The 19,525-nt window shown below is 40.2% G+C and overlaps 1 protein-coding gene across 8 annotated transcripts in view; it reads left to right on the top strand.

Annotated features, from left to right (window-relative positions):
• The window catches only part of DCLK2 (doublecortin like kinase 2), a 182,979-nt gene that overhangs the window by 103,804 nt on the left and 59,650 nt on the right, over window positions 1-19,525 (top strand). For all 8 annotated transcript variants that reach the window (XR_001883478.1, XR_001883479.1, XM_017862658.1 and 5 more), the window contains exon 3: window positions 15,299-15,401. Coding sequence is in view for 6 of the 8 variants with exons in the window: in XM_017862658.1 (XP_017718147.1) it covers window positions 15,299-15,401 (103 nt within the window). In the remaining 2 variants the exon portion in view is untranslated. The remainder of the gene's footprint in view (window positions 1-15,298; window positions 15,402-19,525) is intronic.

The raw sequence follows: 19,525 nt of genomic DNA, 5'->3' as shown, positions 1-19,525 counted from the left end.
CTACCTCTATAATATGAGGTCCGAAAACCTGAGTTGGAAGGATAGATGCCAAATGCTTGAGAGAATTTTCCTTGGGTGGTGGAGAAGGAAGCAGGGCATTGGGACTGGGGACCTGGAACAAAAAAGAATTTAACTTTGTAATGTTTTGTTTCCATGTATTAAAGGGATCTGAAGTAGACATGACCAAATAATATCTGTTAATTCTGGGGGCTGGAAATTGTTTTCTATAACTCTTCAATCCTGAATTAAATATATTAATTACCTTAAAATGAAAACAAAAAGCATCTTCTACCCTCATTGTGAAGCTCCACATAAATGGGGGCAGAGGTGCACAGCCAACAGTCATAACCTTCCGTTGGGTATTTGCATATTTAGAGTAGGCATTGATAAGCCAATTCATCTAAATGATGAACTATCTTTTAATTCTCCTAAACTAAGTATTTGTTCTATCAACTTGCAAATCAGTTGTACATATGTTAGCATAAGAAGTTTTGGCTGTATTTTAGGAACAGGTGCCTTTTAAACAGGAAAATTTAATTGTGGTGTATGCCTCAGCCAATATCAATTTCACTTTTTACATATTGCCATAAATAATTCAAATGGATGGCATGCTTTTCGTTTCTGAATAGCCACAGGCATGTAGCTTATTCAGAGGATTTCTTCGACTGTCGATGTGAGACCTTCATCTACTAAGAAGGCTGCTCTGGAGGAAAAAAAAGTCTTATTGCTTTTCTTGTAAGATTTATGTTGGTTTCAAAATGAAAATTTTGATTCCTTGTCATGTGAAAACAGATGCAGCTATACAAACCAAAATCTTGTTTGCAGCACAGAACTACCCCACTGATTTTGGACTCTACTCACTTTGCTGGACCACAACTTAAAACTAGGAAATAAGCAGAGAGAACTTTGTTATTAGGCAGTGTGAAATTTGGGAACTGAAGTTTATTTCTTTCCTCCTAATCAAAGCCTCTAACTTTCAACCAGTTTACTCTTATTTTACACTTAAGTTTCCTAAACTTGAAATATCTCTTTCTAAGCTCACAAATGTTAAATGTAACAAATCAGAAGTTGGTGAAGCGGCTGCTAAAAAGGAGATTAAGATTATCTTTTGATACAAGGTACATCGTGTCTTTTGATACACAATGCGAAGGGAGGGAAAATTAATTTTATTAAGAAGAAATAAAAATAGACAAGATTTCTTTTCTTTTCTTTTCTTTTCTTTTCTTTTCTTTTCTTTTCTTTTCTTTTCTTTTCTTTTCTTTGTTCTTTTCTTACGGAGTCTCGCTCTGTTGCCCAGCCTGGAGTGCAGTGATGCTATCTTGGCTCACTGCAAGCTCTGCCTCGTGGGTTCACGCCATTCTGCTGCCTCAGCCTCCCAAGTAGCTGGGACTACAGGCACCTGCCACCAGGCCTGGCTAAATTTTTTTGCGTGTGTTTTTAGTAGAGACAGGTGTCACTGTGTTGGTCAGGATGGTCTCAATCTCCTGGCCTTGTGATTTGCCTGCCTCGGCCTCCCAAAGTGCTGAGGTTACAAGTGTGAGCCTCTGCGACCGGCCAAGATTTATTTTTTTAATAGTGATAGTTTTCCTAGAAACCTAAATAGTCCCACTGTAGTAGAACGTAGTCATGGTGTCTTTGCTATTCGTGCTGAATAGTTGGTGTTTTCCAAAGTAAATATAGAATTAACTAACTTATTTTCAAAATAAGTATAGAATTAACCATACCTCCTTAATTGATGGTTCTCTCAGTCTTGATTCCAAGGGTCTTAACTACCTGCATGCACTTCCTGTATGCTAAACAGACACCAAAAGGGTTGACTAATCTTATTTTTATGTACAGAGAATCAATTCCCAAAAAAATGCTGCAGGTTTTGCATTTATTTAAAAATTTTAAAGGTCATAATATTTATTAATACATATTTATACCCTTAGAATTCTCAGTTTGGCAGCAGATACAGTCCCATTCTATTATTCCATTGAAAGTAATGATAAAAACCGCCGTTACTTTTGCACCAACCTAATAAAACCATGATTGTAACTTGTGTTTGTAATTTGTTTTTAAAGAGCTAGCCAGTTTGTTTGAAGATATCAATTTCAAAACATATTCAGTGTATTCCCTTAGGTATGGGAGGTTGGCCTACACTTGTACTGACCTTATGATATTACTTAGAAGTTGATCCTTTAAAAAAATCCTAGATATAAACTTACATACTTATCATTCATTTACTCCATAAAAGTAAGATGTACAAAAATGGTTTGATTATTTGGGTTTTAGACAAGTATAAAAAAATTCTCTGACTTACCTCAATAAGCTCTGTTATGTTTTTTCATAGATTGTAAATTACATTGTTAATACTTCTTTAGGGAGACAGTATGTGGTCCAAGTACAAAGAGTATGTTCCAAGTTAGAGTCTAAATCTCAGCTCCTCCCTGGCTGTGTGACTTGGCACAAGTTACTTACCCTCTTTGAGCCTCTCTGTGTAAAATGGGAATGATAGTGCCTGCTTCACAAGGTAGTTTCCTGGGGGTTATGTGAAATTCATTGTGTCATTGCGTAGTTAGGTATTCCATGCTTGTTCTCATTCCTTTTCTGTTGGAAATAGAAAATTCTGGATTGAAAGATTGCCACCTTTTGCTTTGGTTCTCAATTGCCTTTCCTGTAACACTTATGATTTCATTTTTTTGTTTAGTATTTGAAGGTGACTGAGTCCTAAAGAGCATTTATTTAAGTTCCAGACACATGTGCTTGAACATATTCTACTCTAGCTTCTTCAGAGTAAAAGCTCATGATCGTTGACTCAATAGGTGTCTTCTGACTTCTTCACCTGAGTTCTTCTAAAACTTCGCTCTGTTGGGGCGCAGAACACGATACCACAAAGCGAAGGCTTCAGAAGCAGCCTGAGAAGCAAAGTGTCTCTCTGACCTTCTCCTGCCCTCTGGTCTCTTACCCCTCTTTCTTCCCCAGGCAGGCTATGGAAACTGGAATCCTTTTCCCCAAGGTGGGTCATGGAAACCAGAACCCCTTTTCCCGAAGGCCAGCCTTAAAATCTAAAATATTCCTCTAGCTTTTCCCCACCTTTCTCTGTAAAAGCTGGCCGTAAAGAAATTCTCTGACCTACCTTGTTTGATAGTAGGTCATAAGACCCCCATTCCAGAAAGAGTCCTGCCCCAAACCCAGGAGGAGGGACTGCTGCACAGAGAGGCCAGGAAGACTCTGGACAGACAGGCATTGCTGCGTTTCTCTACCTCAGCCTACTAGCATTATGGCACACTCTTTGTCCAATTATATTTCTACATGGCTGGCCATTCTTCATTGGACCTAAGCATAAAAGTGGATAACTGTATCTTTGGGTCTTCATTCCGAGAGATTCTGTGTCATGTAAAAAAATTAAAATAATTAAATAGATTTTAATGCTTTTCTTTTGTTAATCTGTCTTTTGTTACTGGAGTGTCTACCCTGATCCTTTATGATGGGAAAGAAAGGGATCACCTTTCTGCCGCTACAGTTCCAGCTTTCTTCACTTGGTGGAAAGCTCCAGAGTGGGTTTGAAACCTTTTCCTATAGAAATTAAGACTGAAGGTAGGGAGTGGCTCTCAGTAGGGGGCAGTCAGAGGACTGACATAGAAATGACCTCTTTTACAGGAAAAGGGATGATTGCTTCTCCTTCCAGAATATATTTAGAAGCTCAATATCTCTGAATTCTTTAAAACCTTTTCATGCTATTGATAGAAAAAGGCACTTCCTAAAGCCAAATCTTTGGTTTCAGTATTCCATGATTGGTGTTAATTGGTGAATAGTTATTATTATGAGAAGTTTGCAGTGGGAAAAGGTCAGATCCAGTCTTTTTTTTAAAAGGAAGCAAACCAAATATAGGTAGTTGTCTGCAGATGCCATTGAGAAGCCCTTTACTGTAAGAACTGTCATCTTTTAGCTTCAGTTCTGTTTCCATGGCAACCACATGGTCCCTGAGTGCCTGGCTGAATGAATTTACAGGAAGCTGGAAAACATTGCTATTCTAAGTAGCTTTCTTCTTGCTGTAGAAAGGGTCCTTCCCTTACTGTAGGCCAGCCAACATTTACTGGGAACAAAGAGTGCTATTTATGCTCATTGTACTCTGGGCCAAGGCTAAAGAAATGGGGAGAATCCCAGCCTCTGCTTACTGACCTGTGAATTTTTTTTTCTGGTTGTTGTCAGTAGCATTTTGGAAGGACCAAATGACTTACCTTTCCTTTATTTCAGATATGGTTTCCCTGTTCATTTTCTTTTAATTAAAAAAAAATTTTTTTTGAGAAAGGATCTCACTCACTTGCCCAGGCTGGAGTGCTGTGGCACCATCTCGGTTCACTGCAGCCTTGACCTCCCAGGCTCAAGTGATCCTCCCACCTCTGCCTCCCAAGTAGCTGGGACTATAGTTGTGCACCACCAGGCCCAGCTAATTTTTTGATTTTCTGTAGAAACAAAGTCTCACTGTGTTGCCCGGGCTGGTCTTGAACTCCTGGCCTCAAACAATCCTCTCACCTCAGCCTCCTAATGTGATGGGATTACAAACATGAACCATTCTACCTGGCCTCTCTAATCATTTGAAGCAAAACTTTTATCCTAGGGATAGAACTGTTTAAGAAAAATGGAGTGGCAAAAGAGTTGTGTCTGGAATAGTGATAGTTACAATGTAGTTAATTTGTTGATTTTATAGCTTTCAAGTGTCTAGATGGGCAGTTATTTAAAATAAGTGTCTCCTCCCAGCTATAGAAATAATGATAATGGCTCAGGCAGGTCTTAGGTTGTCGTTTATTGCATGTTAACATTGTTGGTATGTTCTTTACATCTTTAAAAAGTTGTATTTCTGCTTGATTACGTGATAGAAAACTTATATATAGTAGAATATTGTTTGGGGGATTTAAAATGAAATGCAGCTCCCTTTTGGCATTTTATGACTTGTAACATGACCATTTCTTAGGGAAAAAATGAAGGCTATCAGTATAGTTTTATTGAAAGCCTTTGGAGTATTTTAGTTTCAAAGATAAGCCATTTACTGGACTTCCTTTCTGAGTTCCTTCAAATCCTTTTGTAGAAGCAAGTTAGAAATTTTTTGGTTTTTTTTTTTTTTTTTTTTTTTTTTAACTACTTCTTAGATAGAGACGAACCTTTTAGCTGAATTCTGATAGTGAAAAAGCATTTATTCAGCAGGAGGTAGAGCCGATTTTTGTTTCTCTCTCTCTCTTTCACACCAATACACCCCCCATCACCACCCCCCTACCCGCCAACACACAGTTAAAGAAAATCCATAAAAAAATGCTGATGTATTCTACACTCCTGCTATCCATCCTCCCATTACATCTTCTATAAAATGTGGTCCTTGTTCAAAAGATAGACGTTTCAAAAGTGCTAAGATTTTCACCTTTACTCTGTTTAGATAAGTAGATGCCAGTTTAAACTGGTCTCTCACTGAGATCCACTGATGTTCCCTTTGAATTTTTATCAGGTCTTAGAAAATGTCAATAAAATAGCCTTGGAAAATATCTCAAGAGACCCTCATTTAATGCAACCTCAAGTCTCTGAATAGCACCAAATGTGGAGTGTAATTGCAAATTGCATTGCTTTAAATCCCTTCTACCAAATTGTTGCAGTAGCAGATTTCACAAGTAGTTTTTCTCAAATCATCCTGAAATAATAATAAAAGAGATTTAATTCTTGAAAGAGCTTACATGATGTAAGATCAGTTTTTAGAGAGTTATTTTAAGGTGTCCAGGGCCACAATTTGATCAACCAAGTATTTGCTATATCTTTTATAGGGAGCTATATAGGATTTGACTGGTCTACTCAAACAATTTATAGGTTATCTTGGGATAGAAAACTAACGTCATAAATTTGGGAACCAGGAAAAGTAGGACCCAAGGCATTTCTTTTGATTTCTTTCTTTTTTTTTTTTTTTTTTTCCTTTTTTGGAGACAGTCTCGCTCCATTTCCCAGGCTAGAGTGCAGTGTTGCAATCTTGGCTCGCCACAGCTCCACTTCCTGGCTCAAGTGATCCTCTATCCTCAGCCCCCTGGGTAGCTGGGACCACAGGCATGACCCACCACACCTGGCTCATTTTTGTATTTTTTGTAGAGATGGGGGTTTCCCCATGTTGTCCAGACTGGTCTCGAACTCCTGAGCTCAAGCGATCTGCCTGCCTTGGCCTCTCTAAGTGCTGGGATTACAGGTGTGAGCCACCACGCCCAGCCTCAAGGCATTTCAATCATTATTCATTCAACAGAAATGTATTAAGCAAAGCCTATATGCTAGGTGCTGTATAATGCTGGAATTATAGTGGTGAACAAGACTGCCTGTATGGTGCTCAGCCTGGTGAGAGAGGTCCAGACGCAAAACCAGGCAGTTAACCTCAATGATAACAGCTATCTTGAGCAAGTTAGAGTATTGAGGAAACACCTGGATTTGGAGGGGCATTGAAGATTTCTTTGAGGACATACAAAGCCAAACCTTGAACAGAAAGAAATCACAAATGGACATTACTATGTAACCACTTAAAATAGTGTTCCTTTTACTCTCAGAAAAATACATTTCAACTTTTCTAAAAGCAATCTCCTAAAATATAAATAATGGCTCTTTCAAGAAACTAAAATATTTAGACTTTAGAATCTTAGAGCAGGAAGGGGTCTTAGAGAAATCCAACTTGCTTTGACACCCACTCCTGTGTACTTCTGGAAAGAGTAGGAAACATAAGATTTCCAAAGAGTGTCAATGGGTCAGGAAATGGGTGTCAGTCTTGTGTTTCTTCTTATTTTCTTTTTTTTTTTTTTTTGAGATGGGGTCTCGCTCTGTCGCCCAGGCTGGAGTGCAGTGGCGCTATCTCAGCTCATTGCAAGCTCCATCTCCTGGGTTCATGCCATTCTCCTGCCTCAGCCTCCCGAGTAGCTGGGACTGCAGGCACCCACCACCGTGCTGGGCTAATTTTTTGTATTTTTAGTAGAGATGGGGTTTCACTGTGTTAACCAGGATGGTCTCAATCTCCTGACCTCGTGATCCACCTGCCTTGGCCTCCGAAAGTGCTGGGATTACAGGTGTGAGCCACCGTCCCTGGCCAGTCTTGTGTTTCTTACTCTTACCCCCTAACACACCCTACCCTACTCTGGTTCAGAATGTAAGTGTTCAGGGAAGATTATCTCTGTGTGTCCTTTGCCTTTTTTGTTTTGAGGAAAGGGTTTATTGTACTACTAATACATGCATTGTAGTAGTTCCTTCTCACACTGCTATGAAGAAATACTTGAGACTGTGTAATTTATAAAGGAAAGAGGTTTAATTGACTCACAGTTCAGCATGGCTTGGGAGGCCTCAGGAAACTTACAGTCATGCCAAGTGGGAAGAAAACATGTCCTTCTTCACATGGTGGCGGGAAGAAGAATGAGCCAAGGTGGGGAAAGCCCCTTATAAAACCATCAGATCTTGAGAGAACTCATTCTCTATCGCAAGAAGAGCACAGGGGGAGCACCCCCATGATCTAATTACCTCCCATGAGGTTTCTCCTCCAATGTGTGGGGATTACAGTTTGGATTACAATTCAAGATGAGATTTGGGTGGGGACACAGAGCCAGATCATATCATGCATAGTTTTTTTTTTTTTTAAATCAGACCTCGCCTGGTGCGGTGGCTCATGCCTGTAATCCCGACACTTTGGGAGGCAGATGCAGATGGGTCACCTGAGGTCAGGAGTTTGAGACCAGCTTGACCAACATGGTGAAACACCATCTCTACTAAAAATACAAAAATTAGCCGGGTGTGGTGGTGGGCGCCTGTAATCCCAACTACTCAGGAGGCTGAGGCAGAAGAATCGCTTGAACCGGGGAGGTGGAGGTTGCAGTGAGCTGAGATTGTGTCATTGCACTCTAGCTTGGGTGACAGAGTGAGATTCCATCTCAAAAAAAAATTAATAAATCAGACCTCAAGCCTCTTTCACACGTTTTTGTATCTTTTAACAGATACCAAATAGGGAAAGAAAAAGAGTGGTTGTGGCAAGCTATTATGAACTAGCACTGAAATTATGGCTGGCACCTATTCACCCTAACCTAATTAATCTGTCTGCTAAAGGATAGAAAAATTACTTTTTTTAAGTGGCCCTCCTTCATTTGGAAAGCTTAGATGGACTCCTATAGATACATTATTTTTCACTTGAATGTTTCCCCTTAGATCCTAACTGATTGCTTTCATTGTGCACCTTAGCAGAAATATTACTTTCCCCTCATTTGTATAGCTTGCTTTCACAGGCCACATGACATCCATTATTCCTGATGAGCTTCTGGAAGAGTTAATTCTTCCTTGAATTATAGAAAGAATTTAGAAGCAAACAGTCAGAGGACTTCTAAACTGATAACACTTTTCCTCACCCTTGTTAAGAATGATTCTGAGATGTTATTCATATATATATATTTTTTTCCTCAGACAGATTTAGTGACCTGGTCCATACCTCAGTGTTTGACGCTTTTAAAAAATTAATGGTAAAAGGAACAAACAGATTACCAGAGTTAGAGAACACCAAATATGTTGCAAAACATAGAAAAATTTATCTTAGTATCCAAACATGAGATATTTTAAAGGTACTAAATATTTTATGCGTTCTGTTTTTATCAAGTTGTTTTCCTTTATTATAATAGTCAGAGTGTTCTTCTATTATAACATTCACCCTATTGTAACATTTTGAACTGTAATTATTACTTTTCTTGTCCATTTTCATCACTAGACTGTGTGCCTCTTGTCTTTCATTTATGCCTGGCGTATTATAGTAGGCATTTGATTAATGTTAGAATGAATGAATGTACAATAGTAAATGTATGTGGCTCTCCTTGGTGAGAACTTTAAATAAAATAATATAAAGTTATTTTACTTTATATCAGATCCTGGGCATTTTATCAGATGTTCTACATTAAAAAGTATCAACTGACTTTGGGCCACTTCTAGGAACAGTTAAAATACATAGTCCTAGTCTGGGCACAGTGTCTCACATGTGTAATCCCAACACTTTGAGAGGCCGGAGTGAGAGGATCGCCTGAGTCCAGGAGGTTGAGGCTGCAGTGAGCTGTGATCGTGCACTCCAGCCTGGGCAACAGAGTGAGACTCTGTCTCAAGACATGTGTGTGTGTGTGTATAGTCCCATATATTTGTGAAATTTAAGTATGGGCAAATAATGATTGCATTAGACTTAAGAGATCTATTGTTAAATACATAAATGTAATTTTAGCTTAAAAATAAGATTGATATGCTTACAATTTTGTTTATTTACATTATCTAAAAAATATTCGCATTATCGTGCAGCTCACATATATAGATATATACCAAACCAGTGCTTTGCTTTAAGTCAAATCTTTCTTATCCATTTTATGGTTATTTATTTTTTATTTCTGAGACAGAGTCTTGCTTTGTCACCCAGATTATAGTGCAGTGGTGTGATCATAGCTACTGCAGCCTCAAACTGCTTGACTCACATGGTCTTCCTGCGTTGGCCTCCCAAAGCGCTGGGATTATAGACATGAGCCACGGCACCCAGCCCATTTTATGACTATTCTAGGGAGCTGTTGGTAGATTGTATTCTTTAATTATGTTTCCACAGGGCTTTTGTACATTTCTTTCCTTCTGCTTGGAGCACTTCCTCCTGCAGATATTCATGTGACTTGCTTCCAATATTTTGTTCAAATGTCACCTTTGCAATGAAGCCTTTACTGACCACCCTCTTTAGTATTGCAGTACCCATCCTCTGCATTCACTATTCCCCTTCTGTGCTTTTTCTTTATCTTCTATTGTGATGTAAATTTACCTACGCACACACTTCCTCAATGAGGTCAAGAATTTTTGTCTCCTTTTTTCTTCCTTTACTGATGTATCCTGTAGCACATAGAATAATGCCTGGCACATAATCAGTGCTCAATAAAAACACGTTAAATGAATGGAGGCAGAAGTTGTTTAACATCTTGTGAGATGTGTCCCTGTCCCAGGTATACCTGAGACGTGTTGTATTTCTCAGTTGTACCTTTTCTTTTTGTTTTTCTTTTTTGTGAGACGGAGTCTTGCTCTGTCGCCACGCTGGAGTACAGTGGCGCAATCTTGGCTCACTGCAACCTCAGCCTCCTGGGTTCAAGCGATTCCCCTGCTTCAGCCTCCCGAGTAGCTGGAACTACAGGCACATGCCACCACACCCAGCTAATTTTTGTACTTTTAGTAGAGACAGGGTTTCACCATGTTGGCCAGGATAGTCTCAATCTCTTGACTTCGTGATCCGCCCGCCTCGGCCTCCCAAAGTGTTGGGATTGCAGGCATGAGCCACTGCGCCTGGCCTCAGTTGTATCTTTTATTCACTTTATAGCTGCCATTTCTTTGCAAGGAGCAGTGACTGAATTGAGGCATATCAGAACCTAATTGAAAAATTGTGGCCAGGTGTGGCGGCTTACATTCGTAATCCCAACAGTTTGAGAGGGTGGGGCAGGTAGATTGTTTGAGCCCAGGAGTTCAAGACCAGCCTGGGCAACATAGTGAAACCTGGCCTCTAACAAAAAATACAAAAGTTAACCAAGTGTGATGCTGCATGCCTGTAGTCCTTGGGAGGCTGAGGTATGAGGATCCCTTGAGCCTGGGAGGTGGAAGTTGCAGTGAGCTGAGATCGCAACACTGCACTCCAGCCAAGGCAACAGAAAGAGAAAAAAAATTGTATAATTTGGTTAACTGCTTAACCAAATAGGCATTCAATGACTAGAACCAGAATCAGAGGGAGGCAGACATCTTATGCACACTGTGTTTGGGAATCCAAACTTAAACTGACAGGTGAAATCATTAAAAGGTCCATTAAGAAGAGCCAAGGGCTGGACACAGTGGTTCACGCCTGTAATCCCAACACTTCGGGAGACCAAGGCAGGCGGATCATGAGGTCGGTAGATCGAGACCATCCTGACTAACATGGTGAAACCCCATCTCTACTAAAAATACAAAAAAGTTAGCCTGGCACGGTGGCAGCGGGTGCCTGTAATCCCAGCTACTTGGGAGGCTGAGGCAGGAGAATGGCGTGAACCCGGGAGGTGGAGTTTGTAGTGAGCCGAGATCGTGCCACTGCACTCCAGCCTGGGCGACAGAGCAGGACTCGGTCTCAAAAAAAAAAAAAAAAAAGTCACCTTTTTGATATGTTATGTTCCCGAGACTTGTTAAATGCTTTATTCCACATAGTAACTTGATTATTTACTGTTATTTATTCTAGTCAAATGCCAACTAATTTAGTACCAGATGAAATATTTTCTTGTAATAAAATCGTTTAAAATTAACTGATTTTTTCAGATTCATTCAGATATGTTTTTTAAAATTCAGTCATTTCTTCATGCTAAATTAATTGCAAAAAATGCAGTTTCCCTTTTAAAAAAAAATGTATTAAACTTTAGTAGATACATTTTGCTTGGCCAAAAAAATAAAACTGAGTTCAATTCCATTTAAGAACCATTTATTGAACATATGTATGTGAAAAATAGAAATATAAGATAGACATAAATGACTGTAACACAAGACATAAATGACTACAAATAAGGTAAAATGAACAAGAACTGTAAGTAGAAAGATGACCTGTGGGATTTCAGATGAGAAAGCGGCATACTGTCAACTTGAAAGCAGAGATGCGGAAGTAGAGGACTTGCACCTAAATTGCTGGGTTCTCATTTGTTACCTGTGTCCAGGCAAGTTTCTCTCTTTAGATCTGTTTTCTTATTTATAAATGAAGGATGATAATAGTATCAACCTCATGGGAGTGTTGTAGGGATTGAGATAATACATGTTGCCATGTAGACAGAGAATTCAGAGAGGTTAATTGATGCCTAGACTTAGTAAGTCCTAAACATAAGTTGTGGTGAGGGCAATGAATAATGTAGCCGTTGTACCACTCACCCAGAGAAGTTACTCTGGTCTGAGAACTCAGTTCCAATAGGAGAAGCTCATACTGAGCCACAGTTCATTTAGCAAACATGTATCAAGCACCCACTAAAGCTAGGAACTCTACTAGACCTGAGAGAATGATGAACGGGGAACACCCATGCCCACGTGGAGGTCATGACACTAAAGAGTAGTCAGGCTGGGTGCCTGTAATCCCAGCATTTTGGGAGGCCAAGACAGGAGGATCACTTGAGCCCAGGAGTTGAGACTTCAACTCCCGGCAACTTGAACTATGGGCATCATAGGGAGACCTTGTCTCTAAACAAAAAAACAAAAACAAAAAATTATCCAAGTGTGGTGGCTGTGATCCCAGCTACTCAGGAAGCTGAGGTGGGAGGATCACTTGAGCCTAGGAGGTTGTGGCTGCACAGTGAGCCATGATCATGCTACTGCACTCTAGCCTGGGCAACAGAGTTGAGACCCTGAAGAGAGAGAGAGAGAGATTAGATAGATAGATAGATAGATAGATAGATAGATAGATAAGATAGATGTCAGAAAGGCCTGCGGAACAGTGTGAGGAAAGGCAGTCAGCTCTGAAGTTAAAAATAACCCAGATGTCCTTAACTGATGGAAAAATGAACAAAATGTTGTATATCCATACCATGGACTATTCAGCTACAGAAGCAATGAACTGCTGATAAATGTTACAGCATGGATGAACCTTAGAAACATGCTAAGTAAAAGAAGCCAGTCACCAAATGCCACATATCTTATGGTTCCATATACATGAAGTGTCCAGAATTGGCAAATCTACAGAGCTAGAAAGTAGATTATGGGTGCCTTGGATGTGGAAAGGGGTTTATGGGGAGTGACTGCTAATAAGCATGGTGTTTCTTTTGGGAATGATGAAAATATTCAAAGTAAATTGCAGTGATAGTTGCACAACTCTTGATATACTAAAAAAACATTGAATCGTGTACCTTAGATGGGGGAATTGTGTGGTCTGTGAATTACAGCTCAATAAAAGCTTTTAAAAAGACCAACAAAACACCAGCAGTTTGGGAGACCAAGGTGGGAGGATCACTTGAGCTCAGGAGTTAGAGACCAGCCTGGGCAACATAGGGAGACCCCATCTCTACCTACTTAACTTACCTACGTGCCTGCCTGCCTGCCTGCCTGCCTGCCTACCTACCTACCTACCTACCTACCTACCTACCTACATAAATAAATGAAGATTTAGCCAGACTTGGTGGTACACACCTATGGTCCCAGCTACTCAGTAGGTAACGTAGGAGGATCACTTAAGCCCAGGAGGTTAAGGTTGCAGTGAGCCGAGATTGTGCCGCTGCACTCCCACCTGGGTGACAGAGTGAGACCTGTCTCAAAAGGAACAAACAAAAAACACATTAGTACTGTGTGGGCAGGCAACCCAAAGTCATCTTGACTTGGCTGTTGAGTGAACAGAAGACATGGCAAAGACAGGGTCAGGGGTCAGTTGAATGCACCCTTTGAAAGGAGCGTTATCTTGTCATAAAAGGAAGCCACTGAGGGCTGAGTGGTGCGTGATCACCCAGTCATACCTGTGAGAGACTGAATATACTGACACCTGTGCCAACAGGAATGATAGATTCCAGGGAGTGGTGGAAGATAGGGCGTTAGCCAACTGTTACAGGGCAATGTCAAGAGTCCAGGTAAGAGAGAAGGAACCAAGGAATAGAAGTAGAGATGCTTGAAAACCGTGTAAGAAGTAAAAAGGCCTAAATGTGAGCGGCTGGTGAGGAAAGGAGAAAGGATGACTCTCTGAATTCTAGCATGAGTGAAGGGGCATGTGCTAACACCAACGGAGATAGAAGAGAACAGGAACAATTAAAAATACAGTTCTTAAAGGCCCTGGACACAGTAGCCAGAGCCATTTCAGTGAGATACAGAAGCCACATCTTGCTTGAAGAGAATTGGAGCAAACAGGCAATCTCCATGCCTGTTCCTCTTATAGTCTGTGCAGTCAACTTTTTGGCCTTGCAAAAAGGCACATCATTTGGGTCGCGTAAGTACTATGACCTGAGCCATCTACATTGTATGTAGTTCACTCTCCTCTCTCTGGAGCATTATTTTCTAACTCTATAGTGAGACCTATTTTTTTTTTCCAATGAAAAGCTAAATAGTGATTAGGAAAACTTAAGGAATATTGAGATTTCTGAGCCTGTTCAAGTACTAGAGCAGTGTTAGTTTTTTCCTAACTTTGTTGGAAATGGATTACTTCTTATGAAGAAATCCTATCACATATCCCATTGAAAACTGGTAAAAAATAGAGCCTATCTATGTCCAAAGTCCTAGAAGGTGGTTCTCACCACTGGGATAAATGGATGAATGTGCTCCCTGGGATAGATCCAGGTTCTGTGGAGCTGAAACTAACACAGTATGGAAGGGAGGCCCTTTTTGAAAAAAGAATGTGAAATTGGGCCGGGTGTGATGACTCACACCTGTAATCCCAGCGCTTTGGGAGGCCGAGGCAGGCAGATCACAAGGTCAGGAGATCAAGACCATCCTGGCCAACATGGGGAAACCCTGTCTTTACTAAAAGTACAAAAAAGTAGCTGGCCATGGTGGCGCGCACCTGTAGTCCCAGCTACTCGGGAGGCTGAGGCAGGAGAATCATTTGAACGTGGGAGGTGGAGGTTGCAGTGAGCCGAGATCACACCACTGCACTCCAGCCTGGCGACAGAGCAAGACAGCCTGACGACAGAGTGAGACTGTCTCAAAAATAAAAAGTGAAATTGAGACCACATATTTAGATATAAGGCCTTAGAAGATCCCTGAAGCTTAAGCCTCATTAGCTTCATGGCAGATCTTCCTTTGATCTTGATAATGATGGTGGTGGGGATGATGGGGGTGACTGTTAACACATTGAGCACTGATGCGTCAGGCATTGTTCCAAGCAGTTTTTACATATTAATCCTCGAAACAACCCAGGGCGCAGTAGCCGAGGTACAGAGAAGTCATGCCGAAGGTCACACAGTGGGAAGCGGAGTTGTTAGGAGAGGGAAGGGCAGTATGGAAAAGAACACCAAACGGAGAGCAGAGGCCTTCGTGAATGTCAGCTTTGCCACCCGTCTGTGGGGAACCTGGGGGAGAAATCACTTAACCTTTGCATGGATGTCCTTGATTTCACCTATAAAAAAGGAATATTGATGCATGTCATGACTCCTTGACTCTGTTGTTCTGAGATCGAGAGAATGTGTGAAGGTGCTTCGTGAAGGTAAAGTGCTTGGAAACGTAGTATATTACACAGCTTGCTCTTCCACCTCAGTACTGTTGCTGAGGCTTAAAAATTCATTTAATTTTGCTTACTTTTCATTTCACTTCTAATGTGTCTAATCTATTTCTTGGACATGATTTTTGTTCTCAGGTTACTTGTCTGCAAGACTTTTTTGGTGATGACGATGTTTTTATTGCATGTGGACCAGAAAAATTCCGTTATGCCCAAGATGACTTTGTCCTGGATCATAGTGGTAAGGCAATTCTTCAGCTAATTCATTTTTCCATCTTTGTAACCCCTGAAATGAAGGCTTGGGATTTAGCCACTCAGTTCATGCATGTTAAGAAGTCTGGCATGTTGAGGGAAGATAGCATTGGCAGTACTATTTTTGAACCAATGAAAATAAGGAATAACATGAAAGCATTTGCCTACTTATGAGAGAGAGAGAGAGAGAGAGAGAGAGAGAGAGAATAACCCAAAGCCTAATTCAAGTAGTTTTTACTTTTAGCAATTCAGTTCTCTCTCTTATTGCATTGTTTTGCTGCTGAAATGTTGCATGCTTTCCTTCAGAATGGTGGTTGGCTATGCCAACTTAGATGCATGGATAGTGTTGAACATGAAACAATTGTCCATTTTTTGTGATGTGTATGCATAAGGAAATCTATATTAAAAAGAAATAGATAAAAGGATAATACCTGTTAATGGTGATTATCTGAGGTGTCTTTCAACTTCATTGGGTTTTTTTTGGTAGCAACTTTTTTGTTTTTTTTAATTGAGACAGTGTCTCCTTTTGTCTCCCAGCCTGGAGTGCAGTGGTACGATCACAGTTCACTGAAGCCTTGACTGTGCTCCTGGATTCAAGTAATCCTCCTGCCTCAGCCTCCTTAGTAGCTAGGATTAAAGACATAAGCCACTGTTCCTGGCTAATTTTTAAATTTTTTGTAGAGACAGGGTCTTGCTGTGTTGCCCAGGCTAGTCTTGAACTCCTGGCCTCAAATAATCCTTGCACCTCAGCCTCCCAAAGTGCTGGGATACACACACACACACACGCACACACACTTACTTTGTTTATATACAGTCATGTACCATGTAAGGATGCTTTGGTCAATGATGGACTGCATGTATGATTGTAGCACTGTGAGGATTTTTACCATACCTTCTCTATGTTTAGATGCACAAATCTTTACCATTGTGTTATAGTTGCCTACAGTATTTGGTACAGTTACATGCTGTACAGGTTTGTAACCTAGGAGCAATAGACTATACCATATAGTCTGGGTAAGTACTGGGCTACACCACCTAGATTTGTGTAAGTTTACTCCATGATGTTTACACAATGGATAAATTGCCTAATAATGCACTTCTCAAATGTATCCTCATAGTTAAGTAACATATGACTGTATTTAGAAACAAAGCTATTTCATGCGTGAGATGAAAAAATCCCCTTTTCCTGACTTTGGCCAATATATGGAATTTTCAAGTAGTATTTGGCAATAACAGTCTCAACTATTTCATGTATTATTGGTCCTGGGGATATTGTTTTACCCTATTGTCTTAAATTGCTTTAAGCCTATGACAGTAGTAGTGATTCTTTTAACTGATAGTAAAGTCAGCTTCCTCTTTAAATGAAGTAAAATCATACACACATCACATTTCAGAGGAGAGCGATCTTAGAGATATGGTCCTCCTCTTTAATTTTATAAATGAGGAAAGCTGGCTTTTAAAAAGGTAGCCAGTAGACCACTTCTAGTTGTAGTGTTTCTGACAGTCCAGAATTAGAGAACTATACTACCAAATAAATAGAGTGATACATAGGCTTTTAAAATTTTGTGAGGGTACATTCTGTGGTACCAAACTTCCTTGTGTCATTCCTTCTTGTTGCACTATGTCAGTCGTTCATGAGCTTGGGGGTCATTCAGCATCAACTTTTGTTTTTGTTTTTTCATTTCTGCCAAATTTGATGGTTTCTATATTCTGTTGGACTGGCCCTATTTCAGGCTGGTGATACCACTGGAAAGTCCTTAATTATAGATAATGTCCTGTTACATTATCTGTGCTAGTGCTCTCCCTCGTTCCTGTGTGGTTAAGGTTAAATACAAAATACAATTTGTATATCATCTGTATTTTACATCTTTCTTAAATTTAGCTTTAGTTTCATAATATTTCTTTGATGTCAGTTGACATTTTGAAAGCTGAGCCACTGAAACTAAGTATGTTCTAGGTTATAAAGTTAATACACATAACAATAATATTTGTTGAGCCACTTATTCTGTATGTACAGGCATTGTACTCAATGCTTCATGGGTATGTTATACATTGATTTAAGCTACTTGGGTCATTGGTAGTTTTTGTTGATGGTGATCAGGGCCTGCAATAGTTAGAAGTTGGTGAGAGCTATTGATTTCTTCCCTTTCGATCTCGAGTTACTTAACCTTCTACAAAGTAGGGATAATAATGGCTATTTGATAAGGTTTTGTGAGGATTAAATGCATTAATATATGTCATGCAGTTGGGAGTGTGCCTGTCACACAGTAGTATGTGTCCACTGCTATCTTTGTTGTTGTTGTTGTTAATAATATTACACCAACGCCATTATGTGGTAAAATTTTACAATGATTTTACGATGAGCAAGTCTCAGACCTAATTCTGCCACAGATACGTTTATTAGGAGGCGAAGATTTTTTTTTAAATCAGTTATTTAACTTGTGTTGTAATCTTAATGAAGTCCCAACTTAACATCTTGCGTTAAAGGCCCATTCAGAATCCATGGAATTCAGTTTACTTGATTTTAGTGAAGTAACTAAATCCTCAATTAATAGTTAGATACGGGATTGGTTCCAATTCGTAAACCTAGGATGTAGTTCTGCAGTTTTAGGTTGTTGGCTCTTGCTGCTCATATAAAGGAGTAGCAATACATTTAAGATGTTTCTAATAATCCACACACACCTTTCAGCAGTTGGACACTTTAACATCCACAATGCTAATTAGGCAAAAGTTGCTCCCTTTGTGTAAGGTTTTGATTAGAGTCTTTCAAATGCTAACTAGCCTCCCCTTGGGTGTATTTTCCTGATTAGTGTACTTCACTTGTCAGTTTACTGCCCCTGGGGCATAGACTAAAATTAATCCACATTTTAAACTTCCTGCATAAATTGAAGTATTTTAGAGTAAACTACTACAGACAGTATGTTATCTAATTTAACCCTTATAACAAGCCTATGATGCAAATTTTATTCTTATCCCAATTTCATTAGGAAAAAATAACTCAGGTTTACAGCCAAGGCCCGGTTAACAAATGTCAAATCCATAGTTCATTCAAAATCTACACAACTTCAAAACCCATGTTCTTCATCATTCAAATTAGAAGTGATTACTTTAGCTATAATTACTTCTGGTATTGTAAATATTATTTTATTTGGTGATGTATGGAAAGAACAGTTATTGTTTAAAGCTATTCAGCCAGGCACGATGGTTCATGCCTGTAATCCCAGCATTTTGGGAGGTAGAGGCGAGCGGATTACCTGAGATCAGAAGTTCGAGACCAGCCTGGCCAACATGGTGAAACCCTGTCTCTACTGAAAATACAGAAAATTAGCCGGGCGTGGTGGTGGGTGCCTGTAGCCCCAGCTACAGGCCAGAGGCTGAGACAGAAGAATCACTTGAACCTGGGAAGCAGAGGTTGCAGTGAGCCGATATCACGCCACTGCACTTCAGCCTGGGCAACAGAGTGAGACTCCATCTCAAAAAAAAAACAAAAAACAAAAAACTATTTTCCTCATTTTTGATGTTCCATACTTTGAGAAGATGTTCCCTACTTTGAGAACATAGTTCAGGAGGGGGTTCATGAGTTAGAGTCCCATGCCCTTTTAAAATAAGGCAATCAAGAAGTTGGAGAGCATAATAAAATTATAGTCTTTGTCTATCAGTACTACCAATTTTAAAAGATAGTTGCACATGTATAGATTTGGCTGTGGATGTTTGTGTGTATCAAGTTAGGACACTGGAATGTCTGTACTTAATTAGCTCCATCTGGAACAATGAGGTGACGTCCTAAAATGTGTAGCCTTGGCGGGGCATGGTGGCTCATGCCTGTAATTCCAGCACTTTGGGAGGCTGAGGCGGGTGTACTGCCTGAGGTCAGGAGTTTGACACCAGCCTGGCCAACATAGTGAAACCCCTTCTCTACTAAAAATACGAAAGATTATCCGAGCATGGTGGTAGGCACCTATAATCCCAGCTACTTGGGAGGCTGAGGCAAGAGAATCGCTTGAATCCGGGAGGCAGAGGTTGCAGTGAGCCCAGATCGCGCCATTGCACTCCAGCCTGGGCAACAGGAATGAAACTCTGTCTCGGGGGTTGGGGGGTGTGGGGGGGATGCGG

Source organism: Rhinopithecus bieti, unplaced genomic scaffold (assembly GCF_001698545.2).
Source record: "Rhinopithecus bieti isolate Rb0 unplaced genomic scaffold, ASM169854v2 scaffold_64281, whole genome shotgun sequence".
NCBI lineage: Eukaryota > Metazoa > Chordata > Mammalia > Primates > Cercopithecidae > Rhinopithecus > Rhinopithecus bieti.
Note: the sequence above shows the minus strand (reverse complement) of the source record. Positions and strands in the feature narration are given on the sequence as shown.